The 20944-nt window shown below is 39.4% G+C and overlaps 1 protein-coding gene across 4 annotated transcripts in view; it reads right to left on the bottom strand.

The window, feature by feature from the left end:
• Positions 1 to 20944, bottom strand: part of GRIK2 (glutamate ionotropic receptor kainate type subunit 2) — a 461921-nt gene that overhangs the window by 135320 nt on the left and 305657 nt on the right. For all 4 annotated transcript variants that reach the window (XM_081856954.1, XM_081856951.1, XM_081856953.1 and 1 more), the window contains exon 12: positions 20491 to 20714. In XM_081856954.1, coding sequence (XP_081713080.1) covers positions 20491 to 20714 — 224 coding nt within the window. The remainder of the gene's footprint in view (positions 1 to 20490; positions 20715 to 20944) is intronic.

Genomic DNA, 20944 nt, shown 5'->3' with positions numbered 1-20944 from the left:
TTAATTACAACTCACTTAATCTCTGTTCATATGCATGCAAATATGGATCAATCCTTACAGTAGAATGCAAATTTAGAACTTCTACTAGTTCTACTTTTAAAAAATAAACAAAAAAAGCTCCTTACCACTGCAGGTGTTGGGGAGGAATATGTGGCAGCAGAACAGAATCCAGTTCACTACCAGGCTGGCTAGCTCAGCTGACTCCAGAATTTGCAATGATGCTTCAAGGGCACCTTTTCCGGGTGTGATCATGGCATTTGTAGTTTTCTCTGCCCAGAGAAAACAACAAGAAACATGATTTCAGCTTAGGGACCAGCTGGTCTATCAGCTGGCCTGTCTGGTTAGTGAGATGGTGCTCCCTTCTGCCTCTCTTCTTTAAAAAATGAAACATTGTGGAAGCTGGGGGTGGGGCAGAGCATGGGAGGTTTATAAGAGAAATACCAACAATTTAAAAAACAACCCACAGTGACTTTTGAGATAAACTGTGAGAGGGTCACCCACTGGAGTTTATAGTAGTGTGTACACTGTATTATATTGTTTATACGATTGGCTTTCATAACATTTAAGGGCAATAGCTTTCACATTTTGGGTGGGCATTGCTTAAAGAAATATAACTCTTCTATATTTTAGTCTAGATCCCTATCATTCTTCATAGCAATAAAAGAGGTAATAAAATGGGCAACATTTCTGCCTCTTAAGAGATTTACTTTCTTGCATCAAGCCAGGAGCTCCTGGGCTGCATCATACTTATAGAGCATGAATGAAGTTTCACTGAGGTCTACAAACCTATTTGGGGATTGTGCTGGGATATTTTTTGTGGGGGGAGGTGGTGGTGGTAACCTCTAAACTTTCTTGTCTTTTCTTCCTCCTGATAAAATTCAGAACAGACAGGTTCTCTCTATACATGACAGGCACTGACCCATTCATCACCTCTTGTTTTCTCATTTGGTCCCCTAAATATTCACAGAGTTACATCTGCATTATCTTCCCTTCCCAAAGTTTAGATATCAGAAGTGTACACACACAACTTTGTCCATAACAAGATTGAACAAAGCCGGTATATATACACAGTTGGAACATCACTTATTGTTATTATATGGTGTAGGAATTTATTAATTACACTCATCTCTCTCTGTGTGTAATCTGCATAGTATTTCTCTGGTCCTTATGTGACCTTTCCATACCCTCTATATACTGTGAGTCACATGGTGATAGAAGTAAAACACTTGTGCTTCTGTATCTACTGTTTCCACAGACTAAAACAATTAGCTTCTGTGATTTACTTAGCCAGGCTCTGTAGTGCTTCTAAATTGAAACAAATCGGCAGGAGCTGAGTGCAGTTCCCAGAAGCTAGTCTACTGAAAATATTTATTGAGCTGACACATTGCCTAAGACTACAACCAGTCTTCCTGCTCCAGGGAGTCTAAAGATTAAAAAAAGAAAGAAATATAGGAGCTGGAAAGACACTGGGCAGAGGAAAACAAACATATTCTATTTTCCTCCTTGTAATGTGATAAACATAAGACAGCCACTTCACCACAATTATTTACAACCATTACTTACACTGATATCAGTGACACAATAACCATATTTCTATGCAAGGCTGATGCTATCTGAAATTGAATTTTAAGGAACTGAGGCAGTATCTAATATCTGTGGAGTAAGTAAGTGTGGGTTTTGGTTTGTTTTGTCTATTACTATTATTACAAATCAAACTGATATTTCACCAGCACTTTCAAAGTTTACAGCAATCACTCCTTGATAATGTATGCATGCTTCTTAAAGGAAAATTCCAAACACTTTCTTAAATTAACCTGAAGTAAATTACTGTTTTGAGCTTGAATTAACCCGTATATGTTAAACTGTCAGCAAAAGAAGTCATAAAGGATAGGACCAAGGTCATGAAGGCCCCTGAAAACACTTCCAGTTGGTGAACAGGTCCACCATGAGGACAGTGGGTATCACCTGCAATTCTTATTTACTAAACAAAGTTTATCAGGAAGCTATCTATTGTTGGCTATTTTGATTCCTTCAGATTTGCCTGGAACCGTTGCGTCAAACAGTTGTCACCACACACTTTCCAGTGCTGTTTTCCTTTTACTTCCTTTCGTGTCAGTTTTCTTTACCTCAAAACTTCCAAGGTTTGTGGGGTTTGTTTCTTTTTATGAAGTGGGAATGTTGATCAAGAGCCACAAATCAACTTCATTATGCAACCTCAATTTGCCCTATGCAATTGAATCCCACTTGGTAAAACAGTGACAGTCTGGAAGCACCCTATATCCTCAAAAGTGAGGGTATATCAAGAAAATAGTGGGCATTCTATACCGTTTGTGGCCTAGAAGAAAATATTTTACAATTTAACCCTGAAGTATTGGTAGCAGTGGAAAGGATTTGTGATACTAGGTCCGGGCTCTGTTACTGACAGTGGATTGATGTTTAAACTAAAATATAATTACTAAATTATATATAAGTCCTTGGGTTTGTTTGTTTTTTAAAAAGGTGTACAGATTTCCAAATTCAAGGAGGAACCGTTCCATCTAAAATCATACAGGAAAATAGGCATTTCTTTTCAATGTGACATCAACATTCTTGACAGAAGATTAGGTTAACACTGAGCATCCCAGCAAAACAGTTATCCATTTTAGACTGCATAATAATTCATTGTTGTCCTTCACTGTACATTAAATGTCACCCATCATACTGACAGGAATATAAAAATTATTGCACTACAGCCAGAAAGCAGACAAGAGCTGTTAATGTAGGCACTTTGGACATGATCTTTATAACCCAGTTAAATCATCAAAAAATAAAAAAAAAGGAAGAGGGAAAAAGCCACATTTTGAAAACAAGAGTGTGTTTATGGTAGTGTTTCTATGAGAATGAAAGTCAGATGCCCTTCAAGCAAATGAAAGAACTAAGAAGCCCTGTACTAAACTGATGATGTGACCAAACCAACAGCTTATGCTAATTTTCGATAAATACAGGTGTGCATATAAGACCCTTACATGAACTTGTGTGATTTCTAGGCTATTTCATTGAATTTTTCACTTCTAGTTATGTGACAACATATTGCACACTAAACCTTGCTAATCCAGTTTGTGAACCATATCCAAATCCCATAACCTTATAGGAGATGTAGAATGACTCTGAAAGGCATGGCAACTACAGTATATGGAAGTGGCATATTACTTTTACATGTGTTTGGTGAGTCGCTTAACATTGGCTTTAAATTCTCAAAGCCAATCTATGTGTGAAAGTAAATGGGACAGTATGGTTTTTCCCAGTCTCTGAATTGCTAGCAAGGGAGTCTCAAAAATGCTGGAAAAACAACAACATCCTTTCTATAGAAAAGGGGTCCTTCTGTGCACAATAATTTAGAAATAAGCCCTACCAATTTCTACAGAGCCCCCTACTCCAGTTGAACTCTATTACTACAGTACTCTGAGACTATAGTTCTAAACAAATTGTGCTTTCAGAATCGCCAAGCCTGATTCTGCACAGTTTACAACTCACCATTTATACTCCTCACTTAACACTCTAAGTATGAGTGAAAGGACTGGTTTAAAAGTATGAGGCTCAGAGTATGATTACACCAGTATTTCCTGTTGTTAGCTGAAATACCATACTTAGGATGGACTTTGTGTCTTTTTCCCTCTTTTTTCTTTTTGCTTTCTGAACTAGAAAAATAGATGACTGCCTGCGTTTAAGGGAAAAAACCCAGCATAGTTTACATACACTGGATCTTCCTAGCTGATTTATATTCTGCAGAGAAGTAATAAGTTTGTTTTGCATGTGGGTATTGCAATTCATGAGAAAATGCAACACAAGAAGCAGGGCTGGGAGTTCTGTCAGTCTTTGCTATAGTGAAAAAGTCACAATGGATCCCCTTCTCTACATGGAGGACTTTGATATCTACATTTACAGCCTACATCTAATTAAAGCTGCATTTGAAGCAAGGTGAAAATTCCTCTCATTAACAGCAAATGAAGGGCACCCTCGCAAGGATTTTGACATGATTAACTACTGTCACCTCTACACTAACTGCCTCTTCAGAACAGAAAGACAGAAGGAAAGATAGAAATAAAAGTAATATGTGAAGGACAAATATGGCTAATTAGAGAAGGGTCTTCAATATACCCCCGCTTTTATGGCTTGATATTATCTTTGCCATGCTCCATAAGCACTATATATATATATATATATATATATATATATATATATATATTCTTTTAAGTGCTCCCATTTTTCTTCCAGACAGGTCTCATTGCTTTCTTCTGTCAGCCCTGAAACCAGAGAATTTTCAGAGCTTTTGGTAGAATTTCATTACAAAGAACTTTCCAAAAACCAGATCATTTAATACAGAAGATTTCACCATCTTCACACTAAAATTCCACTAGAAAGTAGTAAGACCCTCATCAAATAAATTGCTGCAGTCTCTGCTGATTTAAAAATGTCTAGCGACATGCTAATGATGGCACTATCTTAGAAGAATGCATTTATGATAGCTGGAAAGCTGCGGGGTAGGAGACACATCCTGCCTACGTGTAGATATGGATCTTATAGCAATACAGAGCTAAAACTGTTTACTGTATTAAGGACAATAAAGTCCTGCTAAAGATTGGAGCTCATTTTATTCTGCTGAGAGCTGAATAGTTCAGAACCTGGAGTGGGGAGTGGGGAACATAGGACTGTCACTTATTTGATTTTTTTAAAAAAAAACACCAACCCCAGAACACATCCTGAATCCTCCATCAGGCAATTATGCCTCCCACAAAAAAATAAACATATTTTCTAAAAGCCCTTCCACCTAGCTAGCTTATCATGTGTGGATTGGGCAAGTACAAAAGGTGTGTTTTAAGACACACTGTGAAACAAACATGTTGGCTTACTACAAAGTGCTCTGGAGCTTAGGAGTTCTTGTTCTGCCAAACTTCAGGGAACCCCTGTCCTTTACAGTACCATGATTCTCCACTTTCCCCTTACTTAAATAAAATAAAGTAAACGTTCTGTCCCGTTGCAGTAGCTGCAAGCACTGGTTGGCTTAATTACCACCTTCTTGGCACCTTAAGTGTGTCACTTTTCTCTGCACAATGAAGGTTTCACCCTCCCTGTGGGGAAACAAATTTGCAACCTCTCATCTTCTATCTGAAGTGCTAACATGCAATTTCTGCTGCCTACATAGAATGGTTCATTTCATCTCAGGATAAGGCAGGCAGACTCAGTCCAGTGCAGATATCAGGACATGATTTAGAAGATAGTCATGCCCTTTTGCAACTTTGGGTCTTTTATATTGCATGATGTATGCATGATCCATGGCTGGAGTAGACTACAAAAATGCCAGTTACTGCTGTTTGTAAATTTCCACTACTTTAATGGCACTTGCACAAAAATGCTTGGGTGCTATTGCATCATGATCATCACCCATCCCCACAATTTAGGGAGGATATTGACAAGTAGGAACATGAGCAGAGGAAGGCAACCAAGGTGGATCAAGGTTCTGGAAACCAAGCCTTATGAGGAACAGTTGAGGGCGTTGGATATGTTTAGCATGGATAAGAAGAGGCTGAGGGGAGATATGATAGCCATCTTCAAATATCAAAACGGCTGTCACATGGAAGATGGAGCAAGCTTCTTGTCTCCTGCTCCAAATACCAGGACCCAAACCAACGGATTCAAGTTACAAGAAAGGAGATTCCGACTCAACTTCAGGGAGAACTTTCTGACAGCAAGAGCTTTTTGACAGTGGGATGGACTCCCTTGGAAGGTGGTGGACTCTCCTTCATTTCAAGGAGAGGCTGGATGGCCATCTGCCATGGACGCTTTAGTTGCAATTCCTACATTGCAGTGGGTTAGACTAGATGACCCTTGGGACCCTTCAAACTCTACAATTCTATTATTCTATGACCATCATCATACAGGATTTCCCTTTGTGCCAATACACCTGCTGCTGATTTCAAATGACTTTTCAATCCTACACACAGTGTGCCCCCTTAGAGGATACTATATATATAGTATCAATCCTCTAAGGGGCACACTTATATATATATCCTAATCCTGCCTTATATACAAAGTCAAGATGGCTAATGAAAGGGAGGAGGAACACAAATACGATTAAAATATTTTGAAAATTCAAATATGACCAAAACAAATCCTAAAAACATTATTGGAATTTTCTTCTCTATTATTTTCATAGAACTCTTGGTATATGTGTGGGAAGAGAGACTATTTTCTTTCTTTCTTTCTTTCTTTCTTTCTTTCTTTCTTTCTTTCTTTCTTTCTTTCTTTTTCTCTTTCTCTCTCTCTCTTTCTTTCTTTCTTTCTTTCTTTCTTTCTTTCTAAAACTAAACCTTGTCTGGAAACAGCAGTGCCTATTCTCATGTTTTGTCCATTGTTGGAGGCAATATGTAAAGAGGAGAGAGAATGAAAATTGTCAGATGCTTTCCATCTGACAGGGTGCAATTTATTCAAATATGCTTTTGGCAACATATTGCTTTGTACAATCACATATGCTCAGCATGGCATACTGATGAATTAGGTTGCTACTGTTGCTGTTACTAAGGCCGAGGCAGAGTGCCGCAATGGACATGTAATGAGTGGTTTGACCAAAGAAAGTTGAATGAGCTATCCATGACACTATAAAGACTATGACCTTTAAAACCAGAACATTATCAACAATAGAAAGGGTGGAGGAGAACCACCTTGCTTTTTAAAAATTTTCACATGCAAGGTTTGCACTTATTTCATTCTCAGTGTGGGATGCCTGTGAACCTACTATGAAAATGTACATGGATTCCAACCCACATGCCTAAAAGATATCATAAATAATAATCTGCTTTACCAGATGGTGATACAATTTGATCCAAGAAAACTACTGATCTTGCAAAGGATGCTGCCATAATTTCATACAAGATTGCATCTATGCTAAGGATAACCAATTGAATGTATTTGTCAAAGTGTCAGGTAACTTCAGTATTCATCACAATGGCAATTCAGGAACTTTGGATTACTATGAATGCCAAGTGTGGGTATTCAAGTAGTGCCTTAATAGAATAAGCAGGCATTCTCATAATTAAAATGGTCTGAAGTTGGGAGGCAGCAGACAGGACTTTATCAGAACTACTGCCCCTCCCCTCTCACACACTCTAATATTTGGTAAGTGGTGATAGATGGTGACAGAATTTGGAGGAGTAGAAAATTCAATCAATGGTTTTAGAAAAATACATGAAATATTGGTATGAGTGGGAGGATGAGGACTTTGACATGGCAGGTCCTATTAACTGCCCTGGCCAAAGACCAGATACAAAAGCTATTCATCAACTGAATAAAAAGTATAGATCCTGCACTGTGTTAGATCCTTTGTCTGCATATATGAAAGTATACTGTTACTCTGTTTAAGAAATGTTTACTTGCAAACAGAACTGATGTTAAAAACAAATATTCCAGAAAAACATAAGGGGTGTTTATTTTTAATATTGTTATATAATTTTAAAATTGTTTATGAGCTTGGTGGAAGAAAACAGGTTTTTGTTTGAAATAGGAGTATGAAAGATAATGAATTCCTGTATTTGCTGCTACCTTTCATTTCCAAGCTGACACAATCAAGCTATATTGCACTTCTGGATAAAGCTGAACTCTGGATAAACCTGAACTGTTCTCTAAAGAGCAGTAATCACTTCTGCACTAGGAAAGATCAATGTAAGATGGATTAAAAATGAACTAAGAAGTTCTAAATACAAAAACACACACAAAAACCATCTAGCCCTATTTGCCTAATTGGCTGGATCTGCTTTCCTAATGTAAACCATTGCTATAATTTCCTTAATGGGTGGAATTACTTAAGAACCACCTGCTGGATCAGGCCAAGGGCCCACCTAGTCCAGCGTTCTGTTCCCATAGTGGCCAACCAGACACTTATCGGAAGTGTCTGAAAGCAGGACCTGGGCACAACAGCACTATGCCCTACTTGTGATTCCCAGCAACAAACATTCAGAGGCATACTGTATCTGATAGCACAGATATTGTGGCAAGTAGCTATTGAGAGCCATATTCTCCATGAATCCAGCTTCACTGGTTGTCCATGTTATGAGAGGGCAAAAAGGTTCTCCTTAATTAATTTTCCCCACACCATACAGTGGTACCTCGGGTTACAGACGCTACAGACTCTGCTAACCCAGAAATAGTACCTCGGGTTAAGAACTTTGCTTCAGGATGAGAACAGAAATCGTGCTCCGGGGGCACGGCAGCAGCGGGAGTTTCCATTAGCTAAAGTGGTACCTCAGGTTAAGAAGTTTCAGGTTAAGAACAGACCTTTGGAACAAATTACGTAAGTTCTTAACCCGAGGTACCACTGTACCCATTTTTATGTACCTGCATCATGTCTGCTCTTATTAGACTTTTCTAAACTGCAAAAGCCCAGATATTTGAACCATTTCTTCATAATGGAGTTGCTCTTGATCATTTTGGCTGCCCCTTTCTTACCTCTTCCACTTTTACGATATTCTTTTTCAGCGAAGCATAGAGGACTGCACACAGTATTCCAAGTGTGGGTGCACTGTAGGTTTGTATAATGGCATGTTTATAGCAGCTTTTCAATTCCTTTCCAAATGATCTCTAGAACTGAATTCACCTTTTTCACAATTGCCACAAACTGGTTTGACATTTATATTGAGGTATCCACAGCATCTCAAAGGTCTTGTTTTAGGTCAGACTAGGCCATTACAGACCTCTTGAGGGTATATGTGAAATTAATTTTTTTTTGCCCCGGTGTGCATTACTTTACACTTGTTTACAGTTAATTGCAGCAGCCAATTTACTCCCCATTCACACAGTTTAGAAATGGTCCTTTTGGAGTTCTTCCCAATCTCTTTTTGTTTTAATGATCCCGAGCAATTTGGTATCATCAGCAAATTTGGCTGCCTCACCGCTTACTCTAAGGCATTTATGAATAAGTTAAAATTACCAATTACCAACACCAATCCTTGGGAGACGTCACTTTCTACTTCTACTGGGAGAACTGTCCATTTATTCTGCTCTCTGCTTCCTGCTTCTTAACCAGTTACCTTTCCTCTTATTCTGTGGCAACTAAACTTATTCAGAAGTCTTTGGTGAGGTACTTTGTTAAAAGCTTTTTGAAAGTCTAAATACAAATTGTCAACTGAATTTTTTTTTTTAAAAAAAAAAAAGCGGTGTTACATTGGCCATTGGCCAGTCCTCAGGCATGGAGGATAATCTTTGGGACAAGTTTACATATTTTTGTTAGCCGATCAGCAATTTCACATTTGAATTACTTAAGAATTCTCAGGTGGATGCCAACTGCATCCAGTGATTTGCTCGTTTTTATTTTGTCTATAAGCCCTAGAACTTTGGCTGTCACCACTATTTGCCTCAGTTCCTTATACTGTATTCCTTTCCTGGGAAAGACACAAATAATTTATTCCAACCGTCTTTCAAGCTGATCTCCAGCTGCTAATGTATGTAAGTTTTTGTTGTTGTTGGTCTTTATGTTTTACACAACGTGCTTGTCAAATGCTCTTTGAGCATCCCTAATTGTCTGCTTCCATTTCACTTGCCAAAGTTTGCATTCCTTTTTGTTCTCCTAATTTGGACGAGACTTCCATTTTCTAAAAAAAGTCTCATTGCCTGTAATAAGTTACTAACTTATTTGTCTGTTAACCATGCAGGCAACCTCTTGGACTTGGTAGTATTGTGATATACATTTTAGCTCAGCTTCAAATATTGTGGCTGTCTCTTTTAATCATTTTTGGGGGTATTTCTTCTTTTGAAGTCAAATGTGATCATGTTGTATTTCCTTGGCAATTGTCCATTTACATATACATTGTGTTTGATAGCACTGTCACCACTGTTGCCAATTGGGTCATTTCCTGCAATCCACTGTGCATCTGGTGAAGTCGAGGATCTTCTTCATAATATATTCAACTATCCACTGATACAGAGGACAAGAGAACAACATATGGCTGAGCTGCTAAATATATCTGCTAAATGTCTATTCTACAAAAGACAGACCACTTGATTTTCAATAATGCGTCTAGGATAATGAAAAGTTGTTACTTTTTATTGGCATTAGTCAAGGCACAAACATGATTTATTAAGATAAATGTAATTGATTGCACTACAAATCTATGACTATTTTTATATCTTCGAATGTGTTTTTAAAATTACCCTCTGAGGTTCCATAATGGCTGCAGGGTAAACAATAAAAATGAAATTGGAATTAAACCTATGAAACTCCTTCCCCACTAGAGACTGCTGAAGTGGGAATCTGATAAATTTCCTTAAGAATGGCTTTTAATAGCCAGGTTTATGAAGTTGTGAGGTGATTTAAAGCCAATATTTTATTCTAGTGTTATGATAGCATTTTACTTACTAACTTTACTGATCATTGAGTTTTCTGCTGTTACTAGCCCTTGGCTCTTGGGATACACATTCTAGAATTTCCTTCACTGCAATATATTTTCTTCTTATTTAGCAGCAACTAGTTTTATGAGCCTCTGCTATCATGCGCAGGAGAAACTTTTACACATATCTTGACATGTTGCAACCAGTTCCTTCCCGCTTTCTGTTTTATAATCACACTACAATATTTTATTTTAAGGGATCATCTGTTAGGAACAGTAGGGTATGGACACCCTTGAGTTGCTGTAGAGAACCCAAAAGATCTGTTTTAATATGAGAGCATAAGAAAAGCCCTGTTGCATCAGGCCAAATGGCCACATATTATCACTACTACTACTGCTATTACTAATACTAATTTGATTTATACTCTGATCTTCCTGCTGAAGTAGCTGAAGGAAACAGATTCCTCGATGACAATTTTTCCCCCAAAACTAAAAACAGTCTTAAAACGTTTTTAAGAATAGTTAAAACATACTCAACTCACGGTTGCAAGGAACACTGTCTTTTAGCCCTCAAACGGCTAGGTAAATTATTCATGTTAAGTAAATAAAGAGGGAGACAGGTGCACCTCACTAGACAGAGTGTTGCACAAATGGGGAACCACCACTGGAAAGAATCTGTCACGTGTCCCCACCAACTGGGAAGTCCACAGTTGTGGCACCACCAGCAAGCCTCAGCTGCTGATCATGGGGTCCAAGATGGTTGATATTAGGGAGGCAGCTGGTTTAAATTGTTATAGCTTGCCTGGGATAGAAGGAGGGGCAGGTAATAAGTTAAAATTAATGGTGGCAATAATAATAATAATAATAATAATAATAATAATAATAATAATAATAATAATAATATTGTTTGCTAGTGACCTTGCAGGTAGAGGTGGAACGACTCTAAAACATTACCTCCAGCTCCCTAAGTTTCTCCAAAACACCATAGACAAAGGTGTCAAAAGCTGCTGATAGGTCAAGAACCACCAACAGGGTCACAGTCCCCTGTTTCTTTTCTGATATCAATCGGGATGACCATAACTGTTTCATTGCCAATATCAAGTCTGAATCCAAACAGGAATGAATAGAGATGATCTACTTTCTCCATGCACAACTGCTGGCTAGCCAACACACTTTCTATCACCTTACCCAAGAAGGAAATATTAGAGACTGGACGATAGTTTTCTAAAAGCTCTGAATGCATGGAAAACCTCTTCACAAGGGCCCATCCAACAGCCTCTTTCAAGGCACTGGGCATGACTCTCTCCTGTAGTGAGGCATTACTGGATCATCCAGTAAATCCCCTTCTACCCAATTTTACCAGCCATGATGTGCAGAGATCAAGAGGGCATGCAGTCTGCCTCACTGCTGCAAACCTCCTGTCCACAGCCTTGGACTGCAACAACTGCAACAGATCCTACATGGTGTAATTCGACGGGCTCAAGGGACTTCCAGCATGCATGAACCAATTGTGGCATCAAGTTCAGCACAGATCCAATGAATTTTCCTCTCAAAGTGATTCACAAAATCTTCTGCAGCATACCATGGTGAGGTCCTCTGTTAATGATGCTACACTGGTGGACCAACTGGTTTACCACTCTGAACGATTAGAGTCCTTCAGCCTGCTCTCACAGCAGTCAAACAGTTGCCTATGGGAATTTTGCAAGCAGGATCTAAGTGCAACAAGCTCTCCCCATCTGCAAGGCATACTGCATCCAACAGCGAAGGCTGAAGATAGCCTTATCCTCCACGAAAAGAATTAAATGAAAATAACAGTGAAAACATCCAAAGGCCCAGTTGGCAGTGCCCATGTGAATAGCAGCAAGGGGAAATACATTGGAATTAAATATTCTACAAAACATAGCTAGCCAGTACTCACAAGGAAAGTGATACTTTTCCTCAGGCCTGGCACTGTTTCATACTACTTCATACCTAGTAGTTCCTTGATTTTAGTGAAGCAAAAACTCCCTGCTTTGATCTTTCTCTGACCGAGATTTAGAAACCAAGATCCTCCACCTGCAAAAGTATGCAAGTTGCACCTTGACAATGAATTCTAACCCATAATCCAAAAGGACAATTCATTACTCAGACAGAGATAATTTGCAGACATCTTTCAGTACTTTTGAACTGGATGAAGGAACTATTCCTAAAATGGATTCTTTTAGTGAGAAAATTTAACTTCCCTGAAACAGTCAGAATCGAAATTGGTTTCTAGAACATTGTACTTTATACTGAGGTTGCACATTTTATCACCGAAAATGAAAGCGGCTCCCTTAATATGTAACCTTCTGTATGTGGGGAAACTTCCAATGAGTGCTGCCTTCCCTGGAAACTCCTTAGTGTTGCAGTATGCCTAGTAGGGGTCAAGGAATAATGTCAAGAAAGACCCTGTTGACTTGTATATATAGAAGAGCGAAAATGTCAACCACACCGAGACCCTATTTCTCCTAGTAGAAAAATGATCAAATAGAAAGAGCAGGTCTCTCTCACTTTGTTGTGACCTTCCTTTGGCTAAAAGTAGCTTAAATGATTTAGGGCCCATCACAAGGAGCATAGAGGAGCTTAAGGAAGTAATCAGTGGGTGAAGGAGAACACAGAGGTGGCAGGTAATCCAGGCTGAATGACTCCTTATGTGAAAATAAGATTTAGCAGAAGAGAATTCCTGAGTGAATCGCTTTGATCTACCTGAATTAATAGCATTCTATTGTTTTCCTAACTTTTTATCTCAGTGAAGATCAGGGGGGTTTTTTTGGGGGGGGGAGAGGGAATCTATCGTCACCCACCATATAATGAAGTAGTACAGGCTTCTAAGCAGTTTACAACTCTAAAAACCAATTGCACAAACATTAAGTATGGTGGATTTCCCCTGCTTCCTTTAATATATACTGGCAAGCAAATATGGAAAAGGAGTAAAATGGTTTTTACCTCCATATGCTGATTCCCCCATCCTCACCCCAGTAGTCTTAGGCAAGCTGGAAACTTTGTGCATGAGTGGTCCCTGAGCTTGGGAGATTTGGGTCAGTTGCCTTTTTCTGGGATGGGGTTGCCCTCCATCTAAATGAATAGCCTTGCAATTTGGGAGTGCTCCCCTATTCAGCATTCTCACTGAAGCCTCAAGTGATTCCTATGTCCAAGACTTTTACCAGCCTTAGTTAGTTCACCAACTACAGCTCTTCCTGGACAGGGACAGCTTGGCCACAGTAGTCCACACACTGGTGACTTCTAGGCTTTATTACTGTAATGTGTTCCCTGTGGCCCTGTCCTTGTATTTGGTCTGGAAGCTTGCAGCTGCTGCAAAACACTGTTACCCATTTGCTCTCTGGGAAAACCTGCTGCTGAAATTATTGCACTGGCTGCCAATTTGCAACCCAGCTAGATTCAAGGTTTCAATATTGCTGTATAAGGCCCAGTATGGTTCTGGACCAGGGTACAGTACCTGGAAAGCTGGATCTCCATACATTCCACTCTGGTCACCTAAATCTGTGGATGATTCCACAAACCTCTGTGACTTGAGCATGTGCTTTTAGCACTGTGGTACCTGTTCTCTGAAGCTCTCTTAGAAGTAAAGCAAGCCCCAACATTGCTATGTCCTCCAAGTATTTCTAAAGTCAATCTATTTTGATGATGCTGCCTTCCATTCTTGATGGTCTTTATGTTGTTTTAAAACTGCGTTACTATCTGTACTAGGGTTTATAGTCTATTTCTGTATACTGCTTAGGTATTCGGTGGATACAGAGTGGGTTATAGACTCAGAATTTTTAAAAAACTATATTTAGATTTAAAATAATATTTTACAACTTTTCCTGCTATAAGGTAAAATTGCAAGTCAATGACAAACTCAGGCATTTGTTGTGGATATATTTTAAAGATGTGAAAATTGTATAGATTACAAATATTGTTTCTCTTCAAGCATTAAGAAAGCAAATTATTTTAGGTTGCAGCATTACACAGTTACTCAACAAATAAGTATAATGAATTTCAGTGGTCCTTGTGAATGAAAAACTGTTCACTAAACTGCATCCTGAAAACAGAACAAAATCCATGTATATATAAAATTCGATTTAAGATTTTACAGGAGGGAAATCAAATTTCCTTACGTGTTATTCTCTGATAGTTGGCTTTCCACTAACATTCTCTCTTTTCAGATTATAAATATTAGCTCCATTTTTCAAGAGGCAGAAACCATGTCATGAGACCAAACACAAACACTGAACAATGACTATTTGCTAGTAATCTGTATCTATTTTATAATGATTCCCTGCTACTAATGTGCATATGCCAATGTGATATTTTCCAAAAAATGACAAAAACCAACAGCAACTGATTTAAAATGTCAGAGCAAGCCTGTTGTATAAATACAGCACAATGAAAAACATGAAAAAATTGCCATTGCAAAATATATGTTATAACTAGTATAAATACATATACTTCATAATGTGTCTAATATAAGATAATTACAGGACTTACTGGCAGTCATTATTTTATGATTACAGCTATATAAATGAACACTGCATAGGCATGAACCCATCAGCAGCCTACTACTGTGCTTCAAAGTTAAAACCATCTGTGCCACTAAGAAAAAAACCTATGCCAACACTAAGGCTGAGGTTCAAAGAAGAACCAGAGAACTAAAAAACACCTGGTGGATAAAAAAAGCTCAAGAGATCCAGTGCTTAGCTGACACTCATGATGCACAGAGTTTCTTTAAAGCCACAAAGACCATCTATGGGCCAATAAATCATTGCATATGCCCCCTACGCTCAGCAGATGGTATCACACTTCTAAAAGATAAAGAAGCTATTGCACTGCGCTGGAAAGAACATTACCAACATCTCCTTAACCGCAACTCCCCCGTAGCTGAAGTCCTGTCAAAAATCCCGCAAAAACAAATTAGAGATGAGCTTGCAGTATCTCCAAATCTGGGAGAGTTGCGTACAGCTATTAACCAAATGAAAAACAACAAAGCCAGTGGACCTGATGGGATACCTGCCAAAATCTTCAAAGTGGGCGGAATTGAACTTACACAACAACTTCACAAGCTCATCAAAAAAATCTGGGAAAGAGAAGAAATCCCAGCAGACTTTAGAGATGCCAAAATTATCAATCTCTTTAAAAAAGGTGACAGAACTGATTGTGGAAACTATTGAGGCATCTCTCTATATTAGCTGCGGCCAGCAAAATTCTTGCAAGGATCTTAGCAAACCATCTCGTAACAATATCCAATGTGACCCTTCCTGAATCCCAAAATGGTTTTCAGCCTTCTAGGGAGACAGTGGACATGATTTTCACCGCTCGACAGCTTCAAGAAAAATGCAAATTGCAAAACCAACGCCTGTATATGGCGTTTATTGACCTGACTAAGGCTTTCAACACTGTAAATCGTAATGTCCTGTAGACTGTCTTTCTGAAAATTGGCTGCCCAGATAAATTTGTAAACATCATTTGGCTCCTCCATGATAATATGACAGCAACAATCACAGATAACAATGGCTCTCAAAGTGAGCCATTCACAGTGGGATCAGGTATTAAACAGGGTTGTGTTATTGCCCCAACCCTATTCATTATTTTCATTGCCATGATCCTACACTTTGTTGAAGGGAAACTCCCCACCGGAGTAGAAATCATATAATGAACAGATGGAAAGCTCTTCAATCTGAGCAGACTGAAAGCAAAGAGTAAGGATACCGTAACTTCCGTCATAGAGCTTCAGTATGCTGATGACAACGTAGTGTGCACACGCTCAGAGGATGACCTCCAAACCATGTTAAATATCTTTGCAGAAGCTTACAAAAAGCTTGGCCTATCACTCAACATCCGAAAAACCAAAGTGCTGCACCAACAAGTACAAAATAACCCCTCTGCAGCACCACAAATCCAACTCAATGGTGTAACATTGGAAAATGTTGATCACTTCTCCTACCTAGGCAGTTATCTTTCCACAAGAGCCAACATTGATGCCTAAATCCAGCATCACCTGAGCTCTGCGAGTGCGGCTTTCTCCCAACTGAAGTGCAGAGTGTTTGAGGACTAGGACATTTGCAGGGAAACCAAAATGCTTGTTTACAAAGCTATTGTACTACCAACCTTACTATATGCTTGTGAAACATGAACCACTTATAAACGCCATCTCCAACTCCTTGAAAGATTCCATCAACGGTGTCTCCAAAAAATTCTACACATCACTTGGGGAGACAGGCGAACTAATATCAGTGTACTGAAAGAAGCAAAGATCACCACTATTGAAGCAATGATTCTTCAACATCAACCTCGTTGGACTGGTCATGTTGTGCGGATGCCTGATGATCGTCTTCCAAAGCAACTACTCTATTCCGAACTTAAAAATGGAAAGCGTAATGCTGGTGGTCAACAAAAGAGGTTTAAAAACTGTCTTAAGGCAAATCTTAAAAAAATGTAGTATAAACACTGACAACTGGGAAACACTGGCCTGCGAGCATTCCAGTTGGAGAACAGCCTTTACCAAAGGTGTCATGGGCTTTGAAGACACTTGAACTCAGGACGCAAGGGAGAAACGTGCTAGGAGAAAGGCACGCTTGGCAAATCCACACTGTGATCAACTCCCACCTGGAAACCAATGTCCCCACTGTGGAAGGATGTGTGGATCCAGAATTGGCCTCCACAGTCACTTACAGACTTATTGTTAAAACCGTGTTTATAGAAGACAATCTTACTCAGCTATGAGTGATCGCCAAAGAAGAAGACTATGCTTCAAAGTTAAACCATCTGTCCCAGCAATAGCTTTAAGTAGACTCCTTGGCAGAGCATTTTACATTCTCAGTATTGTTCTTCAGACTATAGTGTATGGGATATAGCAGTTCTGTTTCAATTAGGGGGGAAAAATCGGTATTAATTTGGTTGATCATGTTAGCACAAACAGATATTTAATTAAGTACCACCTCCAATTGGGGAGAAGAACAATTTCCCCTAAGCCTTCCTTCTGTGCATGAACTTGGATTGTTTACTCATAAAACTAAGAACCATTTTGTACATCTAACCTGTACATGTATCTGCACATCTAAAGCAGGGCTAGGATAACCTGTGGCCTTCAAGATGTCATTGGACTCCATCTCCCACCAGTCACAGCCAGCATAGTCAACAGTCAGGGGTGATGGGAGTTGGAGTCTACAGGTTTCTCATCCCTATTCTAAAGTTACAGACAAATCAGATGATATAACTTCAATCCAGCTCCCTGTTTTAACAAAATCTATATTCTCATTGGTATGTTTTTAGAATGGTTTACAATCAGGATGATGCTTTCAACATCTGATAGAATATATCAAGAAATAAATTTTAAAAACGAAAACACTCAACAATGGCCGTTAAAAACATGGCGTTGGTTACAACAAACATCCCACCATGCTCAGTGAGTGAGAACAAGTGAATATTTCTAAACAAAAAAGAAAACTGAAAGGGTGCTTGAATGCTCAGAAAAAAATGTGTTTCCAGCGTAAGAAAACACATTTTCAAGAAGGTGTACACAAAATCCATCAACATATCATTTTATAACATTGGTGATATCAACCTGTTTTTTGGAATCAACCAGTGCTAAACATTTTTCAACATGCAGGGAAATGTTCTGTAAAGTGGAAAGGTAGAAAGCTGATTTTGCTCTTTCTAGATAGACAGGCAGGTTGTGTATGCTACAACGTGTATTTTTGTTTTTGTTCTGGCTAAAACGCTACACACACACACACGCACACACACACAATATCACCTCGGAAATAAGTTTCTACAAAGTTACAATTTATCTGAAATCTACAATAACCTTTATCTGTAAGCTTGTGCTATCTCATTATTCACCATGCTTTAGATAATTTGTGAGCAAACTGAATGCCACTAGCCTTAAAAGACAACATGTCCACACCTCATCACTTTATTTTCATTGTATGCATGCTATCTACACTTTGCCTACTATCTTGCACCTGGTTACCCATCCACAGGAATGCCTTTTAACCTTAACCAAATGCAGTGCTTTTTTCTAGAAAAATAGGTGCCAGTACTCACCATGAAGTTGTTATAGTGCCACACTTTTTAAACAAAACACAAAGAGGTGCTAATACTGTGTATCCTTGAGTACCCCCTGGGGGGAGCACTGGCCACATGACTGCAAAATTTATTTGGGGGCTTGTTTGGGGAGTAGTGAATAGCTTTCCGAAAATCTAACTATACAGTGTCTGTGAGATACCCGTCTGCATACTTGTTGGCACCCCTAAAGAACAGTGAAAAGCTGATGCTGGAATCAACTAGCAAACTCACTCGTTGGCCAATACAGCATCACATATTTTATGCAGGGGTGAACCACGGCTGTCACTACTTTCAAAAGAATACTATTTCATCATTGTCCATGGGAATAATACCATCTCTTACAAAATGGAGACAGTAGCATCAAGGAAATAATATATAACAGGCATGTCCAACAGGTAGATCATGATCTACTGGAAGATCGTGGGGTGTTCCTGGTAGATCTTTGGCCCCTCAGAGATCTCTTTCTCTTTCCTTCCCCCCAAAAGGGTGGAGGAAGCTGAACAACTGTGGCTTAAAGCTCAACAACTTTGGCCCATCCAACGACAATGGGTAGATCACTGCCAGCTTTTTATACTGTGAGTAGATCGCAGTCTATTGGGAGTTGGATGTCCCTGATATATAATACTGATATAATAATTCTGGCATAAGAGAAGTGGATTAAGTGGTTCTCCACAGTGAACAGAGATAAACAGATCATGTAAGGCTGCAGGAATAACTCTGTGCCAAGAAAAAAAGAAAACTAGGTAGATGGACAGACAGACAGACAGACAGACAGGTAGATAGACGGAGAGATAGAGGAACACAGTTGTGAGGGAAGCAGCCAACTCTGGTAATCTTAGAACAGCAGAGCAGTATCACTGCAAATGTGCATTACTCTGACCAATTTGTTACATTAAAAAACCTTTTGCTGCATATTTAAGTTTATAATAAAGGTTTTCAAACTAATGTCTAAATGAACCTTCCTAAGTCGTCAAGTATCCTTAGGTGTGGCTAAATCAAACCAGTAAGCGTTTTGTTTTGTTTGTTTTATCCTTGTGGCTGAGCCACAAGTTAAAGGCTCCCCATCCCTATTCTAAATCCCACCACCCTCACCACTGTAAGTTAGAACATTGTGTGACCAGGGTTCTAAAACATGGGCAAGACAATGCACATAGAATAGAATCCTCTCCTCAGATCTTCCCTCAGCACATGGAAAGGGTAGAGCTGGCCCAGCAGAAGCTGGGCTAGCAGGATTTAGAGCACCCAAACACTGCACACAAGGGTCAAGAGTTTTGTTTTTAGTTTTCTGATATCCTTATCAATATTAATCTGAATATCTATTTCATTTGAATGCTATGCCAAGTATGATTCAGTTATCTGTTAGTAGGCATACCAGTCTACAGAGGGTTTTGTGACATAACCAGCAGGCGAAAGGCATCATGGGAGTGTAGGACCCTCCAGATCATCATGTGAGCCCTTTGTAGGACTGAGTAGCCCTCTACAGAATGGGTCTCCAAGATGGTGTCAACAGAGGTCAGAATGCACACCTGTTTATCCCACGGTGCCTGCAAAAGGCCTCAGCAAATACCTACAGTGCCCGAGAGATTCTTTGCAGTTCGTCTTTCCACTAATTCAGCCACAGCTATACTGAACACTCACCCCTAAGCACTGCCACAATTCACTGGCTGCTGCACTAGGCTCCCACCCTCCCTTCTGTTCTGAAGCAAGGAGCGCTCCAAAGAGCTTCTCTCTGTGAGCAAGTGCACCAATTGAGGGACATGCCTACATCATTTTGTCTTGCTCTTTTTCTGCTCTTTTAGATACAGCCGTCTCCATAGTCACCTTTTTAAAAATGCCAGATCTCTCCAAACTAGCCATTTTGTGACTGGTGCCCATGACAGTTTTCAAAACTCCAAATGTGCCCATTGGCCCCCAAAAGTTGGAGATTCCTGCCCTACATATCAAAAAATGAGAACAAGAAAGTAAGGAAGGATTTGTGACTTTTGACAATTATTCTTGAGGGGAAGAAAAGGTAACAATTGCCAAAATACCACAAAGAGGTTTCACATGTTACCTGGCTATGACAAAGAGCACACAACTGACACCCAAGTAAGCCAGCAGAATATACATCCAGATATCAGGGGAGAGAGGATTCAGGAAGGAGAAGACGCCCGGGTTTGTACCATTGGGCTTGCGGTACAATATACTTATTCCGAGAGTCATAAAGGGCTTGGAAAAGTCGATGACCGTCTCTCGAACATACGTAATAGCCAGTGGTGCAACGGCAAGGTCAGCTTTCTGTTTGCAAAGTAAGAAAAGAGAGAAGGAGAGAGGGAGAGAGAAATAGGCCATAAGTCAAAAGCAGCAGACAGAAGCAGGCAATCAAATTAAATAAAACACAGACTTATACACTTTGAGAGCCCTGTCTCGGTACCAATTAAGCTGAAATTTAAAGCTCTGCTTCTGCTCCTCCTCCAGTAAAGAAGCTGATTTATACTGCTACTCTTCCTCCAAGAGTTTTGAACACT

Source organism: Podarcis erhardii (assembly GCF_964252035.2).
Source record: "Podarcis erhardii genome assembly, chromosome: 3".
NCBI classification, from domain to species: Eukaryota; Metazoa; Chordata; class Lepidosauria; order Squamata; family Lacertidae; genus Podarcis; species Podarcis erhardii.
Note: the sequence above shows the minus strand (reverse complement) of the source record. Positions and strands in the feature narration are given on the sequence as shown.